At 50.7% G+C, this 10,879-nt stretch overlaps 2 protein-coding genes across 6 annotated transcripts; one reads left to right on the forward strand and one right to left on the reverse strand.

The window, feature by feature from the left end:
* On the forward strand, positions 1 to 3,828 carry LOC122228248 (mitochondrial chaperone BCS1). 4 transcript variants are annotated; one of them, XM_042953195.1, is made up of 8 exons: positions 1 to 74; positions 1,290 to 1,657; positions 1,762 to 1,901; positions 2,104 to 2,298; positions 2,561 to 2,624; positions 2,863 to 3,032; positions 3,260 to 3,377; positions 3,524 to 3,828. In XM_042953195.1, exons 2-8 carry the CDS (start codon positions 1,338 to 1,340, stop codon positions 3,774 to 3,776), a joined length of 1,260 nt encoding a protein of 419 aa, XP_042809129.1. In that variant the 5' UTR covers positions 1 to 74; positions 1,290 to 1,337; the 3' UTR covers positions 3,777 to 3,828. The 4 variants fall into 4 exon arrangements, with proteins under 4 accessions (XP_042809129.1, XP_042809131.1, XP_042809132.1 ...); XM_042953197.1 differs by lacking the exon at positions 1 to 74 and adding an exon at positions 96 to 131; XM_042953198.1 differs by lacking the exon at positions 1 to 74 and adding an exon at positions 168 to 696.
* A 459-nt stretch (positions 3,829 to 4,287) lies between these two features.
* On the reverse strand, positions 4,288 to 10,861 carry RNF25 (ring finger protein 25). 2 transcript variants are annotated; one of them, XM_042950177.1, is made up of 10 exons: positions 10,677 to 10,861; positions 8,323 to 8,397; positions 7,977 to 8,079; positions 7,817 to 7,884; positions 7,655 to 7,724; positions 6,431 to 6,502; positions 6,196 to 6,333; positions 5,749 to 5,838; positions 5,139 to 5,273; positions 4,288 to 4,946 (listed from the first exon to the last, which is right to left on the reverse strand). In XM_042950177.1, the coding sequence occupies exons 1-10, from the start codon at positions 10,715 to 10,717 to the stop codon at positions 4,368 to 4,370; spliced, it is 1,371 nt and encodes a 456-aa protein (XP_042806111.1). In that variant the 5' UTR covers positions 10,718 to 10,861; the 3' UTR covers positions 4,288 to 4,367. The 2 variants fall into 2 exon arrangements, with proteins under 2 accessions (XP_042806111.1, XP_042806110.1); XM_042950176.1 differs by having other exon boundaries at positions 5,749 to 5,841.
* Between the last annotated feature and the right edge of the window lie 18 nt (positions 10,862 to 10,879).

Below are 10,879 nucleotides of genomic sequence, written 5' to 3' on the forward strand. Positions count from 1 at the left end.
GCGGGGCCGAGCGGCGCGTCCCTGGAGTGCCGGGGGCTGAAACCATCGAGAGGGAGGGCCAGAGAGTCATGGCGGTAAGGGGGCGGAGTGAGGGGTTACTCCGAGCCACGCTGCTGGAGGCGCGAGCTGGGGTGTGGAAAGGGTTCGGGAAGGGGCTCCTGGGCGTCAGACAAGGGCCGGGAGGGGGAAGGGCTTTGTCTGTGGCCTTCCATGCATAAGTATTTTGGCATTCTGGATTCTACTCTGAGCCTCAGCCGTGGTCTCGGCTGTCAGTTCACCGTCCCGCGTGCCTCGCGCACAGCAAAGTGGCAGGGGTCGGGAAGGTGTGCTAGAAACGATGTGACTTCCAATCCCTCGGGACCTTACAAACTAAAATTAGACTGGGTCACGTTTTATTGGGGGAGAATTCGGGGAAAATGTCCGTGGAGGAAGCAGCAAATGGACAGGTGTTAAATTGGGGGAGAAGGAAGAGTCAATTAGAATGGGCATTCCGAGTAGAGAAGACCTGCCTGAGCAGAATTATACAACAGAGATTATTAGGCGCTAAGCAATGAAAGATAGGTAGGCCCTGTGTTGTGAAGGGTTTTGAGTACCAGGCAGAGGAGTTTTTACCTAATTCAGAGATCTGTTCAGAACAAGCCATTGGATTGAAGCAGACTGTATGAAGAAAGATCTGGATCCCTGTGTAGCAATTTGGTACGCCAAAGCCAGAGGTGGAGGCCCATTAAGATGACGTTTTAAGAACTAAAATTAATTTTAAAGAGACAGTTTAGTCGTGAGGTAATAAAGGCTAACTAAACAGGACATTAGGAACTGAGCGTGTAAAGGAGAGGATATTTGAAGGGTATTACTCATGGTGGTAAGGCATGGGGTTACTGACAGGTCAGTGGAAGAGAGTAGCTTCATCCTCTGTTAACTCTGGGCAGTGGGCCCCTTTCTATCTCAGCTAGTCCCAGGGACCACAAAAATTCTGCCCATTATCCTGATGAGAAGATGGTTACATTGTTCTCTCATGTTTAAGGAATCTTTAGACCTCATCCTCTGGCAGGAAATTGAACTATGAACAGGATAATGAAGGGCAAAATGGGAAGAGGGGCCTGAAGTCTCAGCCCTTGCATTCCAGCAGGACCTCCATCCCACAAAGGGAGGATATGGAAACACACAGTAGAACTGACCTGTCCTTCCTGCACCTGGCCTCTGTGGGAAGAAGGGATGAGGGTGACGAGGAATTGCAGAGTCCTTTCTAAACTAATCTGCTTTGTCCCATCTCCACTGCTCTCCACCCCCAGGTTTGAAAATGCGTCAGAGCCTGTAAGGTTCAGTGTTTCCCTCTCAAGATGCCCCTTTCAGACTTTATTCTGGCCCTGAAGGACAATCCCTACTTTGGGGCTGGATTTGGGCTTGTGGGTGTGGGCACAGCCCTGGCCCTGGCCCGGAAGGGTGCCCAGCTGGGCTTGGTGGCATTCCGGCGCCATTACATGATCACACTGGAAGTCCCTGCTCGAGACCGAAGCTATGCCTGGTTGCTTAGCTGGCTCACCCGCCACAGTACCCGTACTCAGCATCTCAGTGTTGAGACTTCATACCTTCAGCATGAGAGTGGGCGCATCTCCACTAAGTTTGAATTTGTCCCCAGCCCTGGAAACCACTTTATCTGGTAAGGTTGGGAGCCAGGGAGGGCTCTAAGAGTAGAAAAGGAGAATGAGGGGAGCTGGATTTGACCCCCCATTCATTCACCTCATTGTGACCATTTTTATTCAGGTACCAAGGGAAATGGATCCGAGTGGAACGAAGCCGAGAGATGCAGATGATAGACCTGCAGACAGGGACTCCTTGGGAATCTGTCACCTTCACAGCTCTGGGCACTGACCGAAAGGTTTTCTTCAACATCCTGGAGGAAGGTGTGGGATAGCACGGGCTGCCTTTATGGCGAGGGGGGTGGGGGGGCAAGTTGCAAGAATAGGGGCATATGACGTCAGAGGAAGAGAAGCTTGGAGAGGAGGATCTTAGCCCATGGGACCAGAGGGAAGCTGTTTTGGCACAGGTCTGCCTAATAGCATGGCAAAGACGAATTACTGGCTTCGTCTTATTTCCCCCTCTTAGCTCGAGAGCTAGCCTTGCAGCAGGAGGAAGGGAAGACGGTGATGTACACAGCCATGGGCTCCGAATGGCGCCCTTTTGGCTATCCACGCCGACGGCGGCCACTGAGTTCTGTGGTTCTAGAACAGGGTCTGGCTAACCGAATCGTCCGAGACATCCGGGAATTCATCGATAACCCCAAGTGGTACACTGACAGAGGTGAGAAGCCGCTGGGGTCTTGGCCAGGCTGTTTTTGATGTGGTGCTATAGTAAGGGAAAACAGGCTGGTCTCTGTGGTCATATGGGGTGACTATGAAGCTCTAGCTTAATTCCCAGAGATGAAAGTTGGCCCCTAGGGTTAATTTCTTCCAGTACTGAGGTCATCAGGCCACTAGGGGGCAGGGTTGGTAATGAATGTGGACATTTGAAGTAGAGTACTTGAATTCATTTTAGGTCCTGATCATCTTGGCTGTATTCCTAGGCATTCCCTACAGACGTGGCTACCTGCTTTATGGGCCCCCTGGTTGCGGAAAAAGCAGTTTTATGTGAGTAGGGTCACATTTTCTCTTAATCCTTAAACTGGAGAAAAACTGAGCTGTGGGGTTGGAAAGGGAATTAAATGTGGAGACCCGGGAACATGATACACGTGGGACATGAGATGCCTTAAGATGGGGTGATAGAAGGGTTAGGTCTCTGAGACCCCACCCGTTATGGGGAGGACAAGTATTTGGGCCCAAGGACTGATTCCAGGTTGCCTGCCTGCTGTCATCCTGTCCTCCATAGCACAGCCCTGGCCGGGGAACTGGAGCACAGCATCTGCCTGCTGAGTCTCACGGACTCCAGCCTCTCCGATGACCGGCTCAACCACCTGCTGAGCGTGGCCCCGCAGCAGAGCCTGGTGCTCCTGGAAGATGTGGATGCAGCCTTTCTTAGCCGGGACCTAGCTGCAGAGAGTAAGTGAGGGGAGCTGAGGAAACGGGGAGCATTTCTAAGGGACGGTAAATGAGGTACAGGAGTGAGGAGCAGTGGAAGAAAGTGGAAATCCAGAGGGCTGATGGAGGACGCCTGAGTTGGCAACGAGTTCACAAGAGTCACTGATAAGTAGGGGAACGTGGTGGGGAGTAGAAGGTTTGAGTAGGGTTATGATCATCCACGCCTCTTTATCTCTGCCTTCCTCTAGACCCAGTCAAGTACCAAGGTCTAGGTCGTCTCACCTTCAGTGGACTACTCAATGCCTTGGATGGTGTGGCTTCCACTGAGGCACGCATTGTGTTCATGACCACCAACCATGTTGACAGGTAAGAAGGGATGAGGCAATCTGAGACTGTGAGGCAGGACTCCCTGCCCCCTCGGTGCCTTGGGAGATCAGGAGGTTCGGAGAAACCATCATTTTAGGGGGTAGCAGTGGTACTTGTGCCTGTGATCCTGCTTTTGCTGCTCTTAGGCTGGACCCTGCACTGATCCGCCCTGGACGAGTAGACATGAAGGAGTACGTGGGCTACTGCTCACACTGGCAGCTGACTCAGATGTTCCAGAGGTTCTATCCAGGGCAAGCACCTTCCCTGGCCGAGGCGTTTGCAGAACGCGTCCTTCAAGTTACAACTCAGATCAGTCCTGCCCAGGTCCAGGGCTACTTCATGCTGTATAAAAATGACCCTGCAGGGGCAGTTCATAATGCCGAGTCTCTGAGGACGTGACAGGCTGGCCATGCTCAGCTCTTCTCTAGCTCAATAAACACCTGCCACACCGCTCTGGTCTCTGACCCCCTTCCTACCTCCCTGTATTGGTACTTGAATAAAAAGCAAGGACCTTCAGGCATCCAGCATACACAAGTGTTGGGGCATAAGCTAGAGCAAAGCAGAAAGAAAAGATACTATGGCAATCAGGGAAGTAGAGTCTTCCATTTAAAAGGCATTCAATTAAAAAGAATGCATATGCATAAAAATGTGTGTGTGTGTGTGTGTGTGTGTGTGTGTGTGTGTGTGTACGTACGTAGTATATATATGTTATGTTCCCATATATTCTGCTTAAATGCTGGCTGGCCTCTACTAGTTTTCCTGAAGCTCACACTAGCGGAGACGTCAGACCTGCCTTTACTCAGACCCTGATCTCTTGGGAAAACAGACTTTAGAGCAAAGTTAGGGCTATTCTGTCACACTCCAGTCTTGCCAGGAAGTCAGAAAAAGCCATACTGCACAAGCTAGGCGCTACTAAACAAAGAAGCCAAACAAGGCCAGATCTCTTTATTGCCCCCTGCCGCCCCAAATCCCTGTCCCCCCACAGTACTGCTAGGAACCATCCTCAGACTCCAGGCTCAGGGGCTCCCTTCGAGTACCAGGACGATAGGCTCCCCGACCCCGAGGCAGGCGGGGGTAGGAAGAGCCCGGAGTCCGACCCTTGGAGCGCTCCCAGCGAGCACAGTCCCGAGTCCTGCGGGGTGGGGGACCCTGCCAAGTGCCAGGCCCCTTCTCTTGGGGAGGACCTTCAACCCCTTGGCTACAGGGTTCTGGCTTTAGGTCCATGGGCTCCTTGAGGGGCCCCTCGGGAGGTGGCAGTTCCTGGGTGTCATTGGTACCTTTGTGGGCATTGCACTCCCCTCCCTTTAGGTGCCTCCGTTCAGGCTGTCTCCAGGGGCCTCGACCGGCCCGGGGAGGATCTAGCATAGTTTTTGGGGTCTCGCCCAACCTTTGCTGATTTGGCCCAGCCCCTGGAATCTTCTCACACGTGTGCTGGGAGGCCACAGGCAGAGGAGCTGATAGGTTGGGTTGGGCAGTTGATGAGGTGGACAGTTCTGTGTCAAGAGCACTGGGTGGGTGGGATCCTCTGGAGGCATCTACAGCTGACTCTGGTTCCAAAGGGGCAGGAGGCTAGAAAGAAGTGAGCAGATACAGTGAGGGAGATGCAGTTCCCCAAAGCAGGGAACTGCAGGCCCCTTGCTCACTACTGGAGCTGACCACCATCAGGGTAGAAGAGAGCTCACCCTCAGGGCCACTGTGGCAGACGCGTGCTGGTGGGAAGGTAGGTGGCATTAAGTGAGGAATGAGAAAGCCTTTCCTCACCTGCTGGAGGCTGATGAAGTACCGATTACGCTCAGCCTCAAGGTCGATGATACCCCCCCGCTCCTGCTGCCTTTGGTAGAGCCGCTTGCGCTCTTCTTGCTGGCGCAAGCTCTCTGCGTTAGGCTGGTACAGCTCCTAGATGGAAGCGAGCAGAATGACAAGGAGGAAAAAATAAACAGTAGAAGGCAGACTTGAACCCCTGCTCTTTCAGGATTGCCTTAGGAAATCTGCACAAGGTTCCTTTTTTCTCTGAGAGATAGAGGGGATGCGAGCTAGAGAGAGGCAGAGAGGATCCCAAGCAGGCTCCACACAATGCAGTGCCCTGATTAAGGGCTCAATCCCATGACCCTGGGACCGTGACCTGAGCTGAAATCAGGAGCCAGGTGCTCAACCGGCTGAGCCTGTTGCACCCCCTGTAGAAGGTTCTTGGGCTTGTCGCTCAGATGGGGCTCCCAAAGTCTTAGCCTAGTGGGGGCTACGGCTCTGCAGAGAGGTCCCAGGCTGGTCAAGCCCAATTCCCAAGATCCCATTCGAAGCAGACAAGATGCCATCCCTCCCTCCTTGGAGAATGCCATTATTTCTGGCTCAGATAAGAAGGGGGTTCCCTTACCATGGGCTGTTGAGGTTCAGGGGCTGCTTTCAGTGAGGCAAGATCATACACGAGGGGCTCCCTGCACACCGGACACTGCACACCGACTGCCTTCTAAAAACAGAGGAGCAATCAGAGCCCTGCTTCACAGCCCATGGTGCTCGCCAGCTGCCTAACCCAGTCAGCCAGCCTAATCCACACGGGGCTGGGACCAAGGGCAGAGGTACACCGTTCAGTAGAGAAGGATAGGACAGGAGTCGTCTCCCCAGATGGAGATGTGGGAACTCTCTGAAACTATAGCAGTACATTGATATGTTTAAAAGAATGCCCTTTTTTTCTGGACAGAGGTGAGCTTTCATTAATCTCAAAGGTATCTGTGACCCTAAAAAGGTGAAGAGCCCCTGGAGTGGAGAGACAGAAAGGGTGTGACGTGGGGGGTCAGGTGGGAGCAGGGGCTGGGGAGCTGACCTGCTTGGTTGCGGCATGCTGTCGTTCCTGCTCTTGTCCTTGTGCCTGGAGCTCATGCTCCATGTGCTGGATATACCGAGCAAGGCAGTGGCAGTGGAAGTAGTGGTAACAGGGGGTTTTGGTAAAGGCCTCCTTCTCCTGAAGGCAGGACAGACATCCAGCATGACATCAGAGCTCTCATGAGCCCTCCACTGCCCGTCCCAAGCAGACCCCAGGTCCCAAGAGAGAAACCCACCTGGAAACCGTACAGGCAGATGACACACTGGCCATGGGGGATGTTGTTATCTGTGAGAATTTCCTTCCCTTTCTGAAAGGAGAGAAGACACTGTTCAAACAGGGAGGCAGGGGCAAGAACTGTGAACAAAGCCTGTCTATTATTCCCAGGAGTGACTGGAGGGACTGTCTCCTACCAAGTCAATGTTACTTTGTGTTCATGCGTTTCTGTCTTGGTGAGGAAGGGAGGATTCACCAAGGGAGGAATCAATCCTCCGTGGCCCCGCCCATCCCCCAGAATCTACCCAGCTGCAAAATCCAATTTCATTATTTTTCCACTCATTAAATCACTTTTAATATGTCTCGGGGATGAAAGTAATACACCTTCAGAGAACAAAATGTTCAATTAAAACGTATCTTCTGGGAGGTGTTCCTAGGTTAAACCCCTCTGAGTATCACTCCCACCCAAAAGTCTGTTCTGGAGTCAGCCTTCGGAAAGAAAGTCAAAGCATGGACAACCCAAACAGACAGAGAACTCAGGCATCAAGTTAGGCAATGAACTAACACATCTGCACTGCTGTCTGAATAGCTAATACTCTGGAATTCTGCAAAGTTCAAAGTGGCATTGTGGAGGCCGGGCTCAGGAGCGCTACAATGGTCTAAGCCCACTCTCTGACTCTGGGCCGCCCACCTTCATTCTCTTCTAAACATTTTTTCTCAAAACTCGAAGTTAAGGAAAACAAGACTGTACTTATTGTGTGTTTTTAATCTCAAGCAACAGAAATTATCTGTGTATGTGAACGTGTAGCTCTGTGTGTTCCCTGTGTGTTGTTAATTTCATCGGGGTAGAAACTCTGAACCATGATTTACTCAGTCAGTTCCAAGGGTAGGTGAGCCTTCAAATGTTCATTTGTGGCTAGATCCTCTAAGCAAGGCCCCTATCTCTTGCTACTTTCAGCCACCAATGCCAAGCGAATGCACTGAAATGGAATAAAAAAATCCAAGTTAAAGAGAAAAAGTAATTTTCAAGATACTGACATAGGCAACTTGGGGAAGCTACAGAACTGTCGTTTTTTTTTGGGGGGGGGGTATTCTCAGAAACAGAAGAAAACCTTATTTTTCTGGATTTAGGCCTTACCTAAACAAGGACTAAATTAATGACTCCAGACATATTTAAGATTCTAGGCCCGTTACCTCCCTTGAGAGAAACTGCTCTAGCAGTTTCCCAAGCCAGCACACCTCTTACCTCGATGAGTTCATAGAGCATAGCAGTACCCAGCCCAGCATTGGCCACATGGCTCAGTGCCTGCGAAATCCTAAAAAGGGCAAAGCAAACATTAGGCCTGCCCCTTCCCCTCACCAGACTGAGCTGTATCTCCTCTTCCCTCCTCTGAACTGTCCAACTTACTTGTGGATCTGTTCATCTGAGAGTCCTCGGGGGTTACGGATAGAGATCTGTGGCACCTCATTGGGGTACTAGTGGGAGAGAATAACAAGTTACTGCTAAAGCACTCCACCTCAGGGTCTCTCCCCTTCCTCTCTTTGCTACCATAAAGTAGGGGCCTCACCTGTGCTGGGACCTGAAGCACCAGAGTGAAGCAGACATACTGTGAATCCTGATCTTCTGCCGTGGCAGGGTGCAGGGTAATGTAGATTTCCCATGGTGAAGATCTGCAAATGGATAAAGTGGGGACCTGGGATGTGACTAGGCAGGAGTTTGAGGACTGGGGAAAATGGAGGTGAGACAGTAAAGTGGGTGGAGGAAGTGAGCACTGGGCTCTTTCTTTTGGAGATTAAAGGAATAGTCTTTGTCTCCAGGAGAGCAACATTTTCTCTGGATCAAGGCTCACGGATTCTCCACGGAATCCTCTCACTACTAAGGGGACTCCTGCCCACCTCTAGTTGAATACGTACCTTCCATTTCCTTTAACCACCTGTAGTTCATCCAGATAGATAGACTCTAACACCTCGACTTCAGAGGGAAGTACCCTAGAGAGACAGGGGGAGATTGACTCACCATTACAGCTCTCCCTGTTAAAGCCTGCTAAAGCCAATGAAGGCTGGCTTTGTAGAAAACTGGCACTCTACCTGAGTGCATTCTCTTGCTAACCTCCATAAAAATGGGGGAAATATATTTTAAGCTGTCAAGTGGCCAGAAAGGAAGCATGGAAGTTATCCTGTCAACAGTTGAGGAAATGGATTCCCAGGAAGGTGAAATAACTAGCTCAGATATCAAAGTTTAACAGAGGCAGAACTAGAACCAGAGCCAGGTTCCCTGACCTCCTTTTTAAGTTCCATCGCACTGTTGATTGGCCATCTATCTGACCCAGAAATATCACATCCATTGATTACCAATACCGCTCCTGGATTTCCCTACACCACTGTTCACATGGGTCCCAGTGTCTACACATACTGCCAGTATCAGTCACCCTAAGCCTATTCAAAAAGAGATACCAAGAAAAAGAGATAAAGGCCATGATACAAAAGAGCCACCAACTTTGGAGTAACAGGTACCAGTCACTTACCAGTTACATGATCTGAGTAATTATCTCTGTAAGCTTGAGTCAACCTACCATATATAATACCACCTACTCTCTAGGGTTAGAGAATAAAAGGTTATTTATGTAAAGTATGTAATAATATCTTGGCCACAGTAGCTAGTCTATGTCCTCTTTTCTCCTATTGGTATATAACTTTCTCCCTTAAAAGGAAAGAAGGAAGGATGTAGTTAATATTCAATGTATTCATGACCCTTGTTGTTTGGCTGATCTAGATCAACCTGTTTAGGTCAGGATCTGGTGGTCAAATGTAAATGAGAGGACATACATATTTAATCCTAGAAACAGCAGTTGAAATGCCATTGAAGATGAGTGGCTGGGTTGAGTCCGTAGCTCTACCCAGGCAATGCATGTAAAAATGCATTCTTGGTTTCCTTTCTATAGTTATTGTTCCCTCTTCATCAAGAGCAGGTCTGCCCTAGCATGACCTATATATTACTGGCTCTCAAACTTTCTTTTTAAGTCTTAGAGGCCTCAAAATACAAAATAGGTAACAGTGGAGTACTTTGGTTGACATGAGTGTGGGAGTCTCAGAGCATCACAAGCCAGCTGTGCAACCACTGCTACCCTTTCCATGGCTCAAAGTGTCTCCTCCAAATCTTAAAGTTCTCCTGAAGAGGGTTGAAAAACCATGAGCCTAGATGGTCTCAATAAAGGCCAACACAGGCTGGGCTCCCTGAACCAATGAAACACTGACGTGTAACCTCCATTAAGAGGCCCTTCAATACTTCACCCCACCATAGCTGTGACTTGCCCTGGATGTGAGGGATGGGATGGGATGGTGGTAAGGTGGTGGCCAAAAAAAGGGCAGGGAGATTATAAGAGTGCTAGTCCTAAAAACATAAGATTTGGAGTCAGATAACTTGGATTCCTAGTCATAACTATGTACCTTTTTAGCAAATCGATTTGCCTCTTCAGGCCTCATCTAGTCCCACTAGATGCCCCATCTAGTGCCCACACCTCAGTTATTAATGAAAAGAAGGCTTTTATATAGGTTACAAATCCATCGTGATCCTCTCAACTATTCTGAGGTAGATGCCACACCCACTTTTTTTACATCTGAGGACACTGACTCACAGAAGCTAGGTGGCCTGGTTAGCATCACCCAGCTAATAAAATGTGGAGTGAACCCACATTTATCTTATTTCCAAATCCCAGAGTCCTTCCAGGTTTTGGTCTCTTGTTGAGAACGTTTGAGAGAGAGAAGGACTAGGAGAGCATTTTGTGAGGTGTAAAGCTTTATTCAGACAATAGTCCTCATTAGTGCTGGCGGGGAGGGAGAAGGTCGAGGAAAGCCTCGGCGGAACTAGGCTGATCCAAGGGGAAAGAGGGACGTGAGCTGGAGGACATCATTCTGGGAAGTAAAAGGCGGCGGTGTGTGTGTGTGTGTGTGTGTGTGTGTGTGCTGATAAACAGGCATCCTCCGGGACCCTGGGCAAATCCACTTCAGGGGAGAAGAGGGGATCGAGCCAGACAAGGCGCAGCCCGAGCTGGCCTGGGCGGCGCAGATCCTGTCTCCTCTCCATCAGATCAGCGCCCCTCCACCCTCCCGCTCCCCAGTGCAGAAGCTCTCTGAGACATGTCAGCGTCTCTGCCATCCCTTATCCCTCGCTCCGCCCCACGCGCCCGCCATACGGACCGTCCGCGGCCACTGCCAGTCCCCCGGACCGGATCCAGGCGGCCAGCCAAAGCCCATGCCCCCAAAGTTACCAGTCCTCCTCCCCGGCAGCTGCCGACGCAGACGCCGCCATGTCTTCTCCGGCCCACAGCCGGAACCGGAAATACTCTCGGGGAAGTCGGAGGCGGCAAGTTAAGGGAGGGAACGAGGGAGGGTGGCTACGGGCCGTTTCTAGGCAACCATAGACTCCAGGTCCTTAGTGGGTCCTGATGGCCAAGAGAGGGATCGGAAGTGC

Source organism: Panthera leo, chromosome C1 (assembly GCF_018350215.1).
Source record: "Panthera leo isolate Ple1 chromosome C1, P.leo_Ple1_pat1.1, whole genome shotgun sequence".
Taxonomy (NCBI): Eukaryota; Metazoa; Chordata; class Mammalia; order Carnivora; family Felidae; genus Panthera; species Panthera leo.